Source organism: Ambystoma mexicanum, chromosome 6p (assembly GCF_040938575.1).
Source record: "Ambystoma mexicanum isolate Mex_15411 chromosome 6p, UKY_AmexF1_1, whole genome shotgun sequence".
Classification (NCBI taxonomy): Eukaryota; Metazoa; Chordata; class Amphibia; order Caudata; family Ambystomatidae; genus Ambystoma; species Ambystoma mexicanum.
Window position 1 is genome coordinate 577,939,603 of NC_090935.1, and position 19,957 is coordinate 577,959,559.

The 19,957-nt window shown below is 44.2% G+C and overlaps 1 protein-coding gene across 1 annotated transcript in view; it reads left to right on the forward strand.

The window, feature by feature from the left end:
* SERINC5 (serine incorporator 5) overlaps positions 1-19,957 on the forward strand; it is a 330,849-nt gene that overhangs the window by 249,121 nt on the left and 61,771 nt on the right. Inside the window, exon 7 of the mRNA XM_069627400.1 lies at positions 16,357-16,452. Coding sequence (XP_069483501.1) covers positions 16,357-16,452 — 96 coding nt within the window. The remainder of the gene's footprint in view (positions 1-16,356; positions 16,453-19,957) is intronic.

Here is a 19,957-nt window from a genome sequence, read left to right on the forward strand (position 1 = left end):
GAAAAGGGTAGCATTTGACTGCTACATGATAGACACGGGGGATACTAGGTAACCCCTCCAGCACTCTACAAGAAGATAGTATGTGCTGGGTCTAGGAATTTAAAAAGACTAGTAAACTCAATTTAACCTTACATTCTCTGGGAAACAGTAGTTTATCCCAGAGAAGGTATTTAAACCTTGGGGAAGCCTAACAAGACATCCCTGTGTCACTGCACATAGCGTGCTGTGTAACACGCATGAAAAGATGCCTATGGAGTTATCTTAAAACTCCATAAGAACACAAGAGTAAAACCCACATCAAAATACATGAGTGGGAAAAAAGGCTCGCACTCTTGCCAGGTAAAAAAAATCAATACCTCAAAATCCAGCAAAGTTGCTGGGGGTCTCTAAGGTGAAGGGAATTAGCACATTTTTGGGAATTCTCCCTAACACTAAGCACCATGAAAAAGAACAAGCAGAAACTGGAATTAGAATGCAGGAAAGAATACGACCAAGATGAGAAAACCCAGTTCCAGAGACAAATCCGATCGTATAAGCAGGAAATTCAAAAGGCAAAGAAAATGGCATTAGGATGACAAAATCACCAATGCCACCAGCACACAAAAAGTAATGTTCAACATCATAAACGAAATGAGAAACCCACCAGGTTGTGACAACACTCCAATACCCTCACAAAAATGATGCAACAACTTGGCAGACCAATTCAAAAACAAAATCAACGACATCCGACAAATCATCCAAAACAGACCAGCCAACCCCAACACTCAACCAACCAGATCTGACAAGGACCCACAGCACAAACTCCAAAACGTCCAGGAAATATCAGCAAAGACATTAGTCAAGCTGATAAAACACAGCAAGAAAGCAGGATCACCCATGGATCCCTGCCCCCCTGACATCTACAAATCAATCCTCACACAAGGAACGCCATCAGAATATTACAGAAATCTCTTGATCAGTCGCTCAGAACAGGGACTGTACCACGATCCTTCAAATCAGCATATATTAAGCCATTTCTAAAAAACACAAGTGGCGACGTGGAAGACCTCCAACTACAGACCGATTTCAAACATTCCCTACCCGGCAAAACTCCTAGAACCATACGTATACAAACTAACCCAAGAACATGTAGAAAAACACAAGTTGCTAGACCAAGCACAAGTCTGCTTTAGACCCACAAGAGGAACAGAATCGGCACTACTATCCTTCTGGGATGACCTTAAAACAAATGCCGACTGCAACACAACCTCGGCTCTGATTCTGCTCAACCTCTCGGCAGCTTTCGACGCAGTAAGCCATGACATCCTAATCAAAAGATTAGAAGATATAGGTATAACGGACATGGCACTACTCTGGATTAAGCAAATAACAAAGAGGGGTCCTGGGAGACTCTCTGCCAGACATGAGTCCTGGTTACCAAGAGCCTTACCCAGAGTCTTTAGCTCACTATCTTTCACAGAGGAGAAATATCCTAAACATATCAGTCTTTGTCCTGCCCTGGGGCAGTCCAGCACCGAAATGCTAGGCAATTCTCCTCTGAACAAGAGTACCAACAGCAACCCCAGACACGTGTTTCGGTCTGATTGAACCTCATCAGTAGGGTGCAGCTGTGCCTCTCTAAGAATAGTGAGCAAGGGGTCCACGCCTGGGTTCCCCTGGTAATTTAGGGTGAGACCAAAAGCTACTTTAAATATGCAAATAACAATGGGGGGTCCTGGGAGACTCTCTGCCAGACACTCTGGATTAAATCATTCCTAGCAGACCGAATAGAAACTGTATGGATAAAACCCTTCAAATCTACTCCACGAGTTAACGACTGTGGAGTACCACAAGGATCCTCACTATCACCACTATGCGTCAACATCTACCATACGCCGTTAATCAGGATTTTCAAAAAATACAACATTACATGCTACAACTAGGCAGACGACACTCACATCTACAAAATCGAAGATACACAAGCTGATCACTCAACTCTAGTAGAATTTCTAAAAGAAATCTGACTGGTTGAACGCCAACAACTTAAAAATCAACCCGGGAAAGATTGGAATCATGATTATATCCAAAAACCAAGAGAACACCTTCATTCCCTGGCCGATGGAACTGGGAACCGTGCCCACACCATCTAAGGTCGTAAAAAAAACCTGGGAGTCCTAATGGACAACGCTCTAACTTTAGAACCACAAGTAAACGAGTTAATTAAGAAATGCTTTTTCCTCCTTCACTCAACAAGAAGAATCCTACCTTTCCTCTCCTTCACCCACAAAACACTGACAATCGTCACACTCATGTCAAGAGTCGACTATGCAAACCGCCTCTACTTCGGGATGCCGGAACCCCACCTGAAGAAATTACAACGCATCCAAATCCTCAAACTATCCAGAAGAGACCACATCACTCAAGCGCTAAAAATACTACATTGGCTCCCAATCAAGCATCGTATCACGTTCAAAACAATATGCATAACACACAGGGCAAACGGCAGACAGGGAGCATAATTCCTACAAAAGAAAATAACAATCTGCAAGCCCACGAGACTCCTCGGATCAAGCAATGAAATCCAACCGGAAACAAAACCATACGCTAGGAAAAAGCTAGGGGATTCCTCTTTCTCCCACCTAGACGCAAAAACCTGGAGCAACCTCCCGAAAGAAATAAGAAACACCAAAGACCACCTAAAATTTAGAAAACATTAAAAAACCTGGCTCTTCAACACCTCAGAACCAAATTGAAACAACTAAAAAAAAATCAAACTGGAAACACAAAGCAGACTGCCAGAAAATATGATGGCACAGACAACACCTACCACCGACTAAGGGGAAACTCCTACAAGAACAAGAGAGACGATGCTAGGTGGAACAGAACGCAAGCGACAATCCCATGAACAATAGCAAACATGCCTAACACTACCAACAACCTTACATACTCCGAAAGCGCATAGGGTACGGGCGTAGTTTGCAAGTAAATCGATCCGAAAGGACTAGCTTGCAGCAACGACAAACTGGGATAAAAGGGGTGGCCAAATACAAAGATGGAAACGCAAAGAGTAGCTGATTTAGCATGATGACAAACGGATGAGTCAGCCTTATCATGCTGAAACTTAATCACTGAAAGGAAACCACCTTCTCTAAATCATGGAGGAGACTCAATAGGAGTGTTCATTTCTCCTTACAACAAGGCTACTAACCAACCCCAAAAAACTACAAAATAAAACCTCACCACACCTCTTAAAACCGCAGCAACCCGCACGCACTTCACCACACCGCAACAACAAACACACCACACAGACCCCCACACAACAGCACATGACTGACTCAGAACCTGAATACCACACCAATATTCTCGGCGAACAAACTGAAGCTGCCAATAGTACTTCACAGCTCCCTTGCTCTTCTCCAAACTTTGTCCTACTAACACGCCTAACCTACGCCCCTTTTGTTTCAGATCCACCAGGGGACCACTCCGGTGGTGATCGTGCGCGGTACAAATATCCTTTAACATTAACCTCGGGCCGCTTAGAATAGGCCCCTTAAACATATGTGGAAGACGTTCTTATGTGGTGGTATGAGTGGAAGTCCAAATGCACATCAGGATTTCTTTTGTATCACTATGGAAGGCACCCAAGTAATTAGGATCCTTGTCACTGGCCTGACAATAATAACAATCTTGATTAGATTCCTCAGTAATGTGCATTCCAGGCCACCGGTAGTCACTTCTCAAAGCTTCAAAAATGCTGTTGTCTTCAAAACCCCTAAGTGACCCACATGAGCCAGGGATGCTGTCTTGTTGCTTAGCCTCACGGGTGGAATCCATCTGGCCCCTCTTTCTAGCCTCACATTATATATAGCTGCCAGCACTCACTTTCCTGAAACTCTTGGCCTCATTGCTTTCTCCAGAGCCATGCCTCTTGTGTTCAACTAATCTCCAAATGTTTTGATAGCATACATCTTCGTGTACACATTAGCCCCACTCTTGTGCTCCCACACATGCTCCCAACATTAAATACTTTCTCTGAAACACGTTCACTATTCTGCTTGACATTTAGCACAACAGTTCATTTTGATAGCAAATCAGCAATAAAATTTAATTTTCCATAAATAAGTTCCTCTGAAAAGTCGAAACCTTGCAGACTTGTCACTCATCTTAGTATTCTTCTCCATACTCCTTAATCTTTTCCGGCTAATCGTCTGACATAACATCACAAAGGGCTGAAGGCAAGAACTGAATGGAAAGTAATTAGTTGGGTTTTTATGTCCGGATTGGGATCTTAGATGTGGGAGCACGAAGGCTTGGTTTCTTTTGGTGACCAGAAATGGCCTGTTATATGGAGTGTTACATTGAGAGCTAATAGTTTATGGGTTTGCAAGGAAATAAGTAGAATGTATGCGGAAGGCTATGACTTGAAATGGTATTGGCAAATAAGATTACGTGCAAGTATACAGGAAAAGCGATATTGGACCCCTCGAGCATCTGGGACAATAAGGATGATTTTCTCTCCCTCTCCATGCCTTAGTGTTTATGGAAAGCCTTGCACAATCATCATTTGGGTTCAATGGGTTTCTGTCACATGGTCTGAATAATAAACCGAGTAAGTCATAAATGAAAAATGTATTGTGTGGAGTATGTCATGACTGACGAGGGAAGATCAGGGTTGTAATTTGTGAAAGTATCTAATGGGGTTTTAGAGTGAGGGGATTAAATTACTTTGTATTGGAGTTAGCCAATGGAGTTTTGGGTGGATGACATTGTAACAACATATTAATGATTATGTAAATTGTTTAACTGGTTATATAAACTGTAACCTTGTTGTCATTCAGGGAGAATGTTTAGTTGTCAGTTCAAAGGAACTGACTAGCCCATCCCGATCGTTGTCATGCAATAAACCTACTTTGCTGACAAAAATGCACTCCGTTCTTCTCAGAAGCTGCTCTTTCGCATTGGAATGCTTGAGTTCATTTCTTTCAAGGCTGCCCGGACTCCGGGGAACCACTTGCAAGGCAGGACACGCAGCCGAAAGAAGAAAGACGACGCTCGACGGACTGCAGATCTCACCGCTCTCCAGGAAGCTGCCAGCGCCTCAGTGAGCAACACGGAGACTGGAGAAACGCCGTTACCATTCAAGAAGATAACATGTACGCAGCTTTTCCCGAATTTTTTGGAGGTCTGGGGAAGCTCAAGAGTGAATTTGAGAACTGGAAGACTACGGTCTAGGACCCGAAAGAGAATGAAAGACAGTTAATCACTTGGCAGGAGAGTGAACCAAGTGTGAGTAACGCCACTGTGCAAGTCTGGGACTCGCACCCAAGAGAGCGGGTCTGCGGCCCAAAAGTGAATCAAAACCAGTTGCTCACTTGGCAGGAGAGTGAACCAAGGGGGTTGGGGGGTGGGAGTAAGACCGATGTGCGAGTCTTTGACCCGCATTCATATCAGAAACCAAGGTCTAAAGTCAAGAGGATCTGGGACCCTGTGAAAGACGTTTTGTTGAGAATCACCCAGTTTGGCAAGGGAAGACAACAAACCACCTTTGCAAGTCTGGGACTTGCACCCAAATAGAAGATTGGAAGCCAGGCGGACAAAGACCCTGGGAATAATAAAGTGAATCCTATACTTAGCGGAGAGGGATCCCGAGTGAGTATGATATAAATACAGGAAGTATAAGTGACTTTACTTTATCTGTGATCGAGTAGTCTAATAGACGAATAAGGCTGTGGGAAAGGAGCGCCATTTCTTTTCAACACTTTACTACCAGTGAACCTGTGACCTTTTTCTGTTTGTTTAGAACACCAAGAACAATGTTTCTTTTAGTAAAGTATACCCTTGCACAATTCTTAAATTGTAAGTGTTCGAGGCAGAAGTAGGTTTTTCACACAACAGTGATGGACATTTTGCTTTCGGACTTCCTGACGTTTTCATTAGTTTACTTTGAGGTATGGGAAACCCCTCATAGTATTTACGATTAGAGAGGCTCTTTTCCAACCTTTTTGTGTTAATAAGTCTTTGCCCCAAAAAATGCCACCACTCTGTCCGATTCATACTTCAGTCTCTCTTCATCATATTTGCAAATTGGTCTTGTTGGTCGGTGAACATCGGGTGCATTTTTGGGTCATCTGCATAGGAGTGGAAGCACCGTTCTGTTTTGTGTAGTAAGTCGAGCAGTGGTTTGAAATAAATGTTGAAAGTAGAAGGAGACCCGAGTCTGCTCCTCGTGGTTGGATTTGGATGGTCGGTTTCCAAGTTGTAGACCATGTTGCAACTGTCTGGAGATAAATCTGTGTTACACCTTGGTGTTGAGGTTATGTAATGAGAGGATTTGCCGCAGTATTATTATTTGGAAGCTTGTTCTGGACGGTGGTGTTTGTCTAAGGGGGAATACGCAATTGTAGTCCATCCAACTCTTCAGGTTGGGGGTGGTTGAATGGCAGGCTACCCCTACTTGTGTTCCACAGCACACAAACCCTGGTTTTGAATCTATTTTGATGTTGTTCTAGTCCTTCATACCCAAGAAAATATGCTATAGCTTACCCAGTAACTGTCTTATCAGTGGTTTCAAAGTTGGCCATTTTTGATTTTTGAGCATATTTTAAACGTTCATGTCATGATTTGCATATGAGCAGGCTGGGCATCCTCTTGTTCATGCACTATTGATTGTTGATGTGGTCCAACCTCAGTTGAGGCAGTCTGCTGGCCTGTTTCTTTTTTTTCTGGCGTTTGTTCCTTTTTAGTTTGCCCACACACAGATCTGAACTAATGCAAAGCGCAAGTCGACAAGTGCATTTGGCAGTCTAGTTTTTGCCGGATGTGTGCCCGTGGTGACTTCCTGTTCAGGAATTGAAATTGACCTGATAAGCACGGAGAGCACAAGGCACGAGGGGACGAGCGCAGTTGGCACAGTTTGTGCTGGAGAGAGCAAGGAGAGCGGGTGACTGGATCCTCATGCTTTGAGCTGAACTGTATGTGAGGTGAGACTTGCATCTGCATTGATGTGCTTGGCTCTATCATCCCGCTTGCTAGTGAAACTTAAGCGTGGGTGTCCTTCTACAGTATAAAGTTGGAGATGGGTCTGCAGCGAGTGCCAGTTTCTGCTTACGATCCTTGAATTGAAATTTTAAGCTGTGCTTCTGTGTGATCTCCTATTTAATCTCAGGAAATCCTATATATATATATATATATCTATATATATCTATATATATATATATATATATCCCTTGTGTAGGGATGTTGGTGCCTTTTTAATGTCTTTTAAAATTGGAAAGAAAGGCTACAAACTGCCCGACTCTAAAATGAAAGATATGGCTGAACTGAATAAAACGAGAGAAACGCTCATACCCAGAGAATGGGCTAAGCAAATCTTACAGCCCATATTGGAAGATAATGTTCTGAAGCCCATTAAGGGGAAAATAATAAGCTACTTCAAGGGCCCGAGTGAGGAAGCCGCTTATACTTCTAGTGAACTCAATGATTCTGAGAACACTGGAGTATCAACAGTCATTGATAATAACTCAGTAGAACCTCTGCTATTCATTACAAGTTGAAGCTCAACAAAAGCTAAAAATGGGGTTCTCGTGCCGCCGGAGCATTCGATAGCTTTGGATACACAAAGCTCCCCCTCCTGTAAGATTATCCAGCTCAACAAGACTGACGAGTTTCGTCCAAGAAGTAGATTACATGGAAAGTAGCCTTTTTGCTGATTCAGGAGATAATTCTACGCCCAACAAAGTTATTAACTTCACATCGAAAATTCTACTGAAATTGGGCAATCACATAAATGTTGAAGTTCAGAAACACTTGTGCGCGCTGGACGTTCTACAAAAAGAATTGTCAAATGGTATGAGGCCCCGGTGCCTAGCAAGCTGCTGTATGGAGAAACTGCTTGATGTAGGTCAGCAGGGGAATAATGGAGAGTTGTAACATGCTGTGGGAGTAATTGTGGAAATGTTGGAATCTACAAAGATGGATCCTCCGAAGATGCAAATTCTTGCCCAAAATGAGGCTATGTACGATTCATTATTATCCAGAAAAGAATGGTGCAGATTGAAGAAGGCAGAAAAACATAAGGTTCTTATGAGTTTATTGACTCGACCTCCAAAGGAAGACCTTCGTGATAGACAGGAAAAACAAGATATAGCCCTGGCTAAAACAAACAAAGCTTGCAAGAAGGCTTCTCGGCAGCTGAAGAGAGATGAATAAATTGGGGACTACTGAATACTGACATCTCAACTAAGAAAAAAGTTATTGGAAAGCTGCTTGTGAGAAACCTGAAGGTGTCTCACTAGTCCCCAGGGATCTATCATCCAGATGGTCAGGACATGGCCTTTGCTATTGGATCCAGTTCCTGGGGGTGGACCAGTGAGGGAGGATCACCTGAATGGGGGGGTCCTCGGGGAGTGGAAGTGGGACACTGATGGGTGAGACGCGGTAATCCCCTTCTTAGAACACCTTTTCCACAGCCTACCACGTAGGATACCCAAACACTCTATTACGCCCATTTTCCAACATGAACACTTTCACACACCACAAAAGACTGACAAACACCAAAGCTGTTTACCTGACATGTCCTGACGAACGGGTCAGGCAAAGTCGGGCAATTGACCAGAATCGCACACAGCTGACAGCCCTTTCCCTTCCCCCAAAGGGATGAAAGGTGGAGAACAAGAGCACAATACGAGCAAGGCAGATCGCACAACGAGAAAGCTAACCCAGCATGGCAGTTCAAGAGGAGGAGAAAGACAGCGAGAATAGAGGGGATGACAAGGAGAGAAGAGACCTTGCCCTTTCCAGCCCAGGTCTGTGAAGCCTCCGCAGAAGGCATCGTAAGGCCGCAAACAATAGCCAGTGTGTGTTGCAGCAGATGTCAACGGTACACAGAGCCGTCCTCTGCTGATAACCAAGCTGGGAAGAGACGCTTGCCTCTGTGGTACCGACCTTGAAGCCAGAGAGAAGAAAAGTCAAGCAGTTCATCACAGCCGGTGAGTGAAGGGGAGGGCCGATAAGAAACCGAACTGTGTTGAACGAAAGTAGCAAACAGCTAATTGTACTGTGAAAAACAAAACTGTTATGAGAGGGGCACGTGGTGCCAGCTACAGAGGAGTCTGGCACCACGTGGGTGCTCACTCGGGGAAACTCTGGGCGATCCCCGATTGTTCAAACTACCGTTTCCCAAAGGCCTTGGGAGAGGCACAAGAAAGGGGTCAAAGTGGTCATACAGGGGTCTAGTAAAATCCTCTGTACAGTCGAAAGTCTTTGGCCGACAGATCATTGAAAAGCTAAGGGAAGAAAAGGGGGCAAAGTCTGAAGTCCCAATAGTGGAATAGTGTGTTAACAAGAGCGAACCCGGCAGAGGGATGTCCACAGTGAACTGATTCAAAAAGCACTAAGATGTGAGAAGGCCAGAAGTGAAGTTGATTGAGGAAAGCCATAGTGAACCTGGCGGAGGGAGGCTAACTTTAAAGAAGGGTCTGAGCCCAGAAGAGGGGGACCCAGGGGTGAAAAACCATCACCAAACATGTGAATATGACAAATTAAATCTTGAAATGCAAGCCATAGCTTTTGAATACAAGGCATAGCGAACCCAACGGATTGGAAGTTATTCGAGAGGGGTCTGAGCCCGGAAGAGGGGGGCTCAGGGGTGAAGCATCTTCACTCTAAATGCTATCAGAAAGGAACTTTTGGTGGTAATTTTAAATATATCAGGCCCTCGAAAAAAACATATTTAAACGTCGAAAGCCTCGATATCGCAAAGAACTTTGTGTGGATCTGGGCCCAGAAGAGCGGGATCGAGAGGTGAGAAGTCCTCAACAAGCAAGCAAACGGAAAGGAACTCTTTTGTTTGTTCTGAATTGAGCCAGTCCTCGGAGGTCAAACTTTTTATAGAAAAGAGACAACTACCAGAGGTCCCGATACCTGAGAATGGAACTGTAAGCTTGTGCTGGGAAAAGCTAGACTGTGTGCTGTGCTCCATGAAAACGTGGGGAAGGGAGACTCCCATCTACCACATCCTGATGTATTATTTCTGTACACTTCTTTTGTTCTGGCAAACATTATCCTGCACTCTTCTGTATTTAGCGTTAGGATTGGCAATAGGTTTTCTCTTAGTATAGACCCCCCTTTTTTTTTCTTTTTTTTTTTTTGACAAGAAGCCATTAGGACTGCCTTCTTATTTGATGGTCGAAGCTTGCTCGCATCTTAGATTTAGGTTTAGATTAGGTGTTTTTCCAACCTACTTATACAGTTTAATAAACACCCTTGAACTGTGTCGGTCTTTACTGTTGCCACCAAGAGTTTGTTACACGCTAGACAAATTGTTCAGGATATTGCTAGTAGCTGTGATGGCCATTGTTATTGTATATACTGAGCACGGACCTATCTTTGAGAAGCAACGGAGCACTTTAAAAAGGTATACTACAATACATATACATTACAGAGGCGTCCAAGAGTACAGATGCATGACAGAGTGCTTTTCAAAGGTAACAACAGATCTACAGCGGGTGGTAGGATACAGAGGGACACAGAGGAGGGGTACAGTTGGTTGTGGGGAGGAGGGGAGCAGGCGGTGTCTAGCAAGTCGGGTGTCACAAGTGGCGACGTGATGGCATAGGTGTTGAGGAGGAGAGACTCCTTAAAGAGGTGGATCTTGAGTTTTTTGGGGGATTGTAGGAGCGATTCTAATGCCGACAGGGAGGCGGTGCATTGTCTTGGGATGTAGGCAGAGAAGGCATGTTTTCTGGTCCTTTCCTTTTCGTAGCAGCAGATTAGAAGTCTGCACATGTCCTGGCTTCTGGTGGTGCACTGTCCACCAGAGATTCTGAGTTTCATTGCGAGGTAGCTGGGTGACTTGAGGGCGACTGCCTTATAGATGATGCAGCAAGACTTGAAGGTGATATGTGCGTGCAGTAGGAGCCAGTGAAGGTCAATGAAGGCCTGGGTGATGTGGTCGTATCAGCGTACACCCTTCATAAAACGTACGGCCGCATGTAGGAAACCTCATGGGCACAAGGGAGGACGATGGGAGGCCTTCATTGAGTGCATTTCCCCAATCCAGGGGTGTGAAGAAAATGAATCTGTGGTCGAAATGTGTCCTATGACTGACCATGTGCCTGGCAAACAACAGAATATATCGAACAAGAAGGATCAAGTTGATATTGCAGAGCCAAGGGTTGAGCACAAGCTACTTCCACAGTCATCAATTACTATTACAAGTCTGTTCCTAATTGAAAAAATACCTGTGAACCGTAGTTGTGTGTTGCAACATTTTAACCATCTCCCTGCCCTGAGGGTGTTTAAGAGTTTGGCCTTTGAATATGTAGAACAACTGGCAGGTTATTGCTCCCCAGTGACAAGGGTTCATTGTCGCACTTCGGAAGTGGTAGCCTTGGTTTGCACCAATGCGTCCTCATTATTAAAATAGGGCTACGATATTGATCAACCACTGAAAGAAGCCAGCGGATTGGATGGCAGCATTACATCTGTGCGAATGCTTCCCTCAACGCAGGCAAGAGGTAGTTGGAAAGAGTGTTTGAACATTGCTATTGCCCCTAAAAGATATGGGGTGGATGTGGCAAGTAAAGTTCGTTGGGACTCCCTTTTGTCCTTTCTACCCCCGATGAGTGTAAAGAAGTTCTAATGATCGGTTCTGATTAAATCTTGGAATAGTTGGGGTCACAGCCACTGGTTTGCTCCAAGTGGCTCAGTGGAGCTACTTAGACCAGCAGAATAATACTGCTGCAAGAAACTTGGTTACTGGTGGAGGCAGTTTTTGAGAGATTTACTTGTCATCAAAGAAAGTCTGTGAAGGGTAAATTGGGGCAACCTTATGACGGCCTTCTTGTCTTATGTGCAAATCGTTATAGGTCATATGAAGTAGTAGGGGTGCAAATTAATGCCAACATGTTTGTAGTAGAAATTGTTTTGGTAGATCGGAGGAATATTCGGGTTAACATTTATGCTCCCCTTCCCTAAGTGTAGAGGGTACAGAATCCTCCCAGTTGTATATCTAGAACGGTCTTATCTTATGCATGTAGCAAAAATATAGAATGTATATTGATTGGTGGGGACTTGAGTGCCAGGTGTATTATACAACTGTCCGTGGTGAAGCCGTCCTTATGTCTCCGAGCATGGGTGCTGGTGGGAACTCTGTAAAGTCTGCTAGTGGTTGGGTTGAATTTTTTAATGATCTAGAATTCCATAGATTAAATGGTCAAGTGAAGGGTGTTTTGCCTGCTGCGACAGTTAAAACGGATTTTGCACATGGTAGACACATGGCTAATGTGGGAATAGTGCAAGTAAACATTGGCAAATATAGAATTGATTTAACTGACTGCAATTGGACAGCTATTACCAACTTTATGAGCAAGATTGAGGAAGAATATATGTATTTTGAAACTGCGGATTAGATGGTAGAGTGGATATCGACTATTTCATCTCGATATGCACCCATTAGGGGCTGTAAATTTGTAGAGCAAGGGGTAAAATTTGCTAGGCCATATGACAAAACTATTCAGGATATGAAAATCAACTTCGGCAGGATCTGAGAAGACTCGTGAGATTAAACTTGAAGGATTGGATAATTGTAAACCTAGTAAAATCCCGAAGAATAAATATAGAAATTGGGTAAAGTGTTATATATCTCATGATAACAATTGTTCGCAAAATATGAATGCGGACCTTAATTCTGTAAACTCTAAAAAGCTGTGTAGAATGTTTAATAATTGAAAATATGAGGAATGAGCTGCATTATTACACGCAATTAATAAGATGACCTGGTATAGTTTTCAAATAGAAAAATGTAGAAGGGATACACAGGAACAGCTACCTAATGGGTGCATTGAGATTAATTATCTCAATGATATCTTCTCTTGGTACGTAGAGGGTTAGAGCAGTTGAGCCCCAGGAAGATAGGCCACATCATCCAGGTTTTGCAGAAGAGGATGCGAGATGAGCCGGCAAGCTATGTTTGCTGTTGCTGCTGGATGGTACCAGCAACATTTTCTCTGCTCTCATACTATGAGGACGTGAGTGGATGGAAACGGACGAGATGCTTAGCTGTTATCAGACAGGATTTACAAAGGGTCAGGAGACGTCTTTTAACATTATGATCCTGAACTCATTAATTTCTCAGGCAAGAACTAGCCAGGCTCCCTCATTGTACATACCTTTTGTGGATTTTACATTCACCTTCGAACTGATTGATAGATTCAAACTGGGCTAAATTGATTAATTTGGGCATACCTAAGGGACTGTTTTCCTCCAATTGCTGTATCAAGATAATAAGGCTAGAGTGTGATTGAATGGAATGGGGGAGCTGTCTGCCCCGGTATCTATTATAAGTGGTGTCTAACAGGGGTGTTTGTTGCCCCCCGTCCCCCAACCCCTTCCTTTTAAGCACTTCCTTTCTGATCTGGATGATGTATTTGATGGTATTAAATCTTTCCCACCGAGATCGGGGCATTCTAAAATAGGCTGGCTTGCCTATGCCGACGATGTAATTTTTTATAGTACATTGGTTGGTATTGGGGGTGCCCAAGCCCTGTTGGAATACGTGAAGATCAATGGGTTGGTCGTTAACAATAAAAAGACCAAATTTATGAGGTTTGGGAAGACTAAGATAAATCAGAAGTGGATTTATATACCCGGTAAAGGGTGAATATCTAGGTCTACTTGGGGTATGAGAAAGGAGTCATTAATGGTGATGAGGAAATGCTGCATACGAGAAGGTCGAAGGAAATTGCAACTATGCTCTCAATTTAGCCCATTTCTACAGAGAACAGCCAGGTACAGCCTTATTGGCATCATTCGGGTCTACGGGCAAAGATGTGTGGCAGGCATCTTGTATGCATTGTAAACATTGTATATCAACCTTGACCCTTGGACTAAGAAGGGGTTCTCTAATGCAACCCTGATTGAGGTGATAAGGTTAGAGCTGGGACTGACTGCTCTGTCTTCCATTATGAAGATCAACAGAGGAAACCTTTATAATAAAATAAAGATGGCCAGGGAGGACTCTGTCCTAGCTCTACTACAAATAAAGTGATGGTAGCTGATTAATTATCGCTTGCTGCAGGAATTCAAAATTGCTAATGCAAGCTTCTTTGAGCTGATTGCTTGGACGCCGGAATGGCATCCAGGGGCTGGGCTTTTGCTCCATTCATTCAGAAAGTGTGCTGAAAATGGGTTTGTGTGTTAAACCATGATCATGTGGGAAAGTTGAAATCTTTCAGCACATTTGCTAAAATGTTTTTCTCGTACAAGAAACCACAACTAAATCTGTATCAATTTCTATCCCCATCGCCGAGAAGAACGTTCATGCTAATAAGGTTCAATAAAGTGAATGTATTGGCTGTTAGGGATGGAAATAGCAACAGTACAGCGTGTATGTAGATTGTGCAAGTATACTACAGAATTAGACAATCAAACACGTATTAACTTCTTGCTCTGATGTGTACCTACGTTTTATATTATGAGAAACGCGTAGAGGATATGATGGAGATAAAACAGGAGTCTTTTTGGTTGCGGTGCAGTGCTTTCCCCGGTGCTTATCCAGGTCTTTGTTGTTGGCAGTCTGGACTTGCGTTACCCCTTGTGTGGGGTAAATAATCTCAAATGATGTGGAGACTCGTAAGTAGGAAAACTCAAGGCAGGAGGTTGTATGAGTGTGCCTCTTGATGACCAATGAGTTCTTATAGAGAAATCAAGTTATGTGTATACAGAAGAGGGTGTATGAGCTATGGAATAACTAAATGTTGTATTTAGTATAGATATGTGATTTGGTTTTAATGTTTTGTAGTGAAATTATTATGTGCAATTTAAAGGCGTTTTATGTATTAAGTGTATTTTTTAGCTATGATTGATTTTTGTAATGATTTTGTAATTGGATTTTCACCGTATTTATCTATGAATTTTATGTGAAAAGTTATAAATTTAACTGAGGCACCCTCAACAAAAAGTGTAATTATAGTTAGACTCTTCCAGGCAGTGGTGAGTTCAATTTGGTGTTTTGTTCGTAGGAGTGTGGAGTGAGGGGGTTGGGAGAGTACTGTCTCTACATCACTTGGTAGGTAGTTAGTACTTTTCAGGACAGCTGCATTTAGGTGAGAGAAGGAAAGCTGTGTGGCAAAACACACCCTAGTTTCACTTTCTAAGCGGGTGAGTGGGTTGTTGCCAGTAGCACCGCCCAGGCGAGTGGTATTGAACTCTCGTTTGGGCTTCGTGTTAGCGTGGCTAACCCTGCATATGTTCTGCAAGCACTGGCCAATGTTGACAATATCTGGGAGTATGTCGGGTTAAGAAGGCCCCATTCAGAAATGTCTTAGATGGACCCATGCTTCCAATCGCAGCTGCAATATTCTTTGGGTATCCTTCTTTACAAATGTCACAGGTTGCGCCATGAAAATTAAGCGCCCTACTATATTTTATCATATTGATTAACATTGTTGGAACCCCTCTGAGAACGAACACTGCCAAAAAACCTATTCTCTCAGTGATGGTTCCCACTCTGAAGGATCTACAATAGCTTTTTAGCTTGCACTACAGAAATGACCATTTGCATATGGGTTTGGTCTCGCCCACAAGGAGGCTAGCACCGAAATGCTGGGTAATTCTCTTCTGAACAAGAGCAACAACAGTAGCCCCAGACACCCGTTTCTCCCCTAGTGGCCATCATCCGTGAGGTGATGTCGGAGAGCAATCGGTCCACTTCTGGGCTACCCTTCCAACTTCTACTTTACCTGTGTTTTGATATTTCTCCGTTTATTGGACCGAGCCCAGTGTCTTCAAATACATAATTCACAGAAATACTGTCATAATGCCTAGTTATTAATGCATAATACAATGGCATGAAATCGTTCCTGTAAATTCAGTGGCCATTTGGGCTCCTTATACACAAAGTAGGACAATCACGTTGTCAGCAAAGCACACAATGCAATAGTTTTTTTGTGCAATTTCACAGGTGGGCATGCCAGAGTTTCCTTTTCTTTAATCGGCGCGCGTCACTTGATATGTGCACAGGCTCCTAAACTTTGGTTTCCATTGGTATCAGCACTCTGAAGCTACTTAATTTGCATACGTTTGACCTCCGCTTTCACTTAAACGCACCTACTAACATAAATGCAATCTACTTTAGATCAGGTGTTCACTCCTGGCTATTTCTGGTCCGCTTTAAGAGCAGAATAATCAGAGTGTTTTTGTTTACTCTATGACTTGTTCTCCAAGAAACCAGCTCCTTTTTATTCGGAACGCAGGTATGTATGTATTTGCCAGGATTTCAAATGCCATTCATAATAGGAACATAGTTCACTTTGGTTTTTGCAAGCTTTGATGGGAATTGATTTCTCTTAAATGGGATTTTTTGTGTTTTTTGTGTAGGCCAGCCACACTCTGGGCTGCTGCAGTCGGGCGTGATCAGCTGTTACGTGATGTACCTGACGTTCTCCGCTCTGGCAAGCAAACCTGCAGAAACAAGTGGGTCCAAAGGGCTTCTCTCAAGATGTTCCTATGTTCAAATTGTTTTCAATGGCTTTGCCATACTAGGCGAGCCAGATGCCAGAGGCGTTGCTAGGGGGAGGAGGGGATGGAGTTAAGGGGCTATAGCCCCGGATCTTTTGGTTGTAGTCCCGTATAGGAGATCAGGTGCTACAACCAAAAGGCTAGCTAGCACCTAGCCCCAAGTCCCGCCAGTCCCGACTGGATTAGCGTTCCAGTGGGTTTCAATGGAGGTTGAAATAATGCAGTGTCTGGGGGAAAGACTTGTGCTGTTGTGTTTAGGGTGGTCTGTCTGATCCAATCTGTTAGTTGTATATAATAAACGTCATGCATCTACTGGTAAGGTAGTATGCATCCACTTGCAAAACCACCAACTTTGACATATGAGAAGAGCTCTTCATCTGAAGTGGAAGGTAAGACCTGTGCGCTAATCCTCCTTGATTTCTTTGTCATGTTACACGCCATTGATCACAATGTGCTGTGACAAAGTTACGGCCTTACTCCATCCCAAGGCATGGAGTGGACTCTGCAGACCTGGAACGCAGGACTGCCTTCACACCACAGCTGTGCGCCATGTGGAGGCAGTCAAGGGTGGGATTTGCATAGACCCCCTCAGCCCCGTCCCATCCCTAGTCCATGACCCATCTATGTGGCAGTAGAGTCCCTGGAAATGCTGTCTAGGAAGGCAAACATTATGTCCCCTCGAAGTCTGGTACCGCCACTGTTCATTAGGTCAGGAGCAGGGACCGCATGTTGTGAAAGGAAGGACCATGGTTTCCACTCTCTAGATTACTGTGACCACAGAGAATGTGTTGAAGCCCAGTTATCACTTGCCACTAGCCCTGCATGCCACCAGGAACCCTTGCAGAGATTCACTAAAACACAAGAAACCAAAATGCTGCTGAAAAAGGAAGCTGCTTGCCAAGCTTCACTGCAGGATCATATGCCAGATAGGATCCTCAAAGTGATTAAGCATAAACGGCTCAGGAAACCAGAATGCTGCCAAAAGGGAAAGTAACTTGCCAGTCTCTACCATGGATCCCATACACTGGTACCCGGAAGAAATTAAACAAGATGGCTAAACCATGAATGCAGCTTTCCCACCTTGACCGAGTTGTCCGTATCCTAGTGCGGGTCCTGTATCCTAGATGGGACACCTGCAGAAACTTTCCTGAATGGCAATTTTATTTTGCTGCGTCCTTTATGGTAGACTGAATCTTGGTAGAAACATGTGGGCCCTGTAGGTCAGGGGTTCTGGGGATGGCGAGCAACGAAGAGGAGCTGGTGCTGGAAAGCCATGAGAAGCTTATCCAAAGGCCAGAGTGAAAGGCTGGGCTCTGCCTGCTTTCCAGATTCCCACCAAAGCCTCAAGGTGCAGAGGAACCTGTGTTTGAGAGTCGAGAAGGGGGCTGAGGATTGGCTAAAAGCGCGCTGGGCGCGATATGTCCCAGGCTGTACAGAAGACCAAGATCTAGAGGGAGACCAGTATCCCTTTTAGGTGGGACACTTGAATGCCTTATAGCTTTCCCCACTCCTGCAAACATTTGCTTGGATTTTTCAAACACTCGAACACCATTTTCAATTTTTAGATTCAACCTTGTAGAACCCTATCCACACCCATCCTGACTAGAAAAACATCTGGGGGGGTTCTTGCTCATGCCTTGGCGCATTGAAGGGGGGATGAGATGGATATCAACAGTCCAGTGCCCCTGGTAAACAACAAAACCCTGGCTTTCTATAGTGTATGTTTATCCACATGCGTTTATCCCATACCCATCTTGACAACTGTAATTAAAGCATTTGAAATCGTATAACACTTCTGTGCTGCATGTTCTGTTCCAACATGTTGAGTGTGCAGAGAGTGGTGGCAGGACAGGCAACGGACATCATTTCCATGCAACCAGTCCCACTAGGTCATGGTCAGCAGCTTTTACTCTAAAATATCTGTCATCCTCTGCATCTTCACACAAGGCTCAGTCTACTCCCCGCCACATATCCTCTTCAATAGATTTGTGCCCACCTGCCACTTTCGTCAAATCTTTAAGCGTTGCCTGCTGCATGCGACCTTTACAGTCTAAACATTTCTCCAAAATGTGCCTCTGAAAGAAAAAAAAAAATGTGCCTCTGATCCAAGTAGAAAACATGTCCATTGCAATGTGCCTGCTCAGAGTTTATTCACCTATTAATCATAATTGGCACTCGGGCTGCCAATCACCTTCATTGAAATGCAGACAGTAATTGTTGATATTTGTCCTCCATTTCAAAGAAAGCAGTTGGTGTACAGAATTTTTCCCAGACACCAGGTGTGGTGGTCCGAGTAGAGCCTCCCATTGTAGGCCTGCGTTGGTTCCCAATGCAGGCCCTTGGCATCCTTTGGCCCACCTTTTGATTACAGTGCTTGAATCCAGGAATATCGCTCATGAGATAAGAGGTCAATGTTGTGCCCAAGAAGTACAGATTGTGTACAAGGTCGGGGTTCAGGGTTACTGCAGGGCTCTGGGGTAACCCAGTCCTTGCTGATAGGTCCCCCCCTTCACCCCAAACTTCCCTTGATGCAATATGCATCTCTGGAGCCCAGTTGGTTTAGAGGACCGCCATATTCAGAACTCTTCGGGTCTTTCCCAAAGAACGGTCCGAGGGCATCGGATTCCTCCAGAGAAGTTCAGGTAGTAGATAGTCGAGATGATTTCCCGCTTACTGTCTGAGGCTGGGCACGCCACTGGGATTACATTTTGGAACTGTAGTGGGTTTTAATCTGTGGTTCCTGATGCTCTTGTGGCTGTGCAGAGTCGGCTCCTGTTGATTTCCCCATGCTGGATGGACAGCTGAATGCCTAAGAGAACCTCCACTAAAGCTGGGGTGTTGCAGACCATCCTGGTCTAGCTGAGGAGCAGCACTCTGGCAGGAAGGAGCATGAGAACCCCAGTTGTCAAATTTACCTAAGGCTTCTATTGGTTTTAACTATTCGTCCTGCTGTATAACAGTCCTGTAACTGTTCTATTTCGTGTGGTTTCTCTAGGTGTTGTACTAGTTTATCTGGCTTGGTTAAGTCTTCGCTCTTCCCCCAGAAGTCCATGCCCAAGCAGTCCCCTTAAATACATTCAGGGTGCACCGACTAAACCAGCAGTCACAACACTACTCGCTGGTTTAATTCATAACAACGTACTTGATTTTGCTTCTAAACGCTTTGTGCTTAAGGATTCGGTTACCCTCAATGTAGGAATCTTGAGGACCTGTTTAGCACCTATTGGAGAATCTATGCAGGTTTAATGGTCTGAGATTACTTTACCCAAGTCCAGAGTCCTGCATGTTGCGAGCTGCCTTTTCACCTAGCGGAATAATCCCGGCATACATTTATACTGGACTTGGCGTGAGCAGCACTGTGAAAGCTCAGAGTGGTGGAGCTGAGACCATACAAGGCCACCTCCGTATCCAAGCCTTCTCTCATGGGGCCTGGATGCAGCACCTTACGGGACTAAGAACA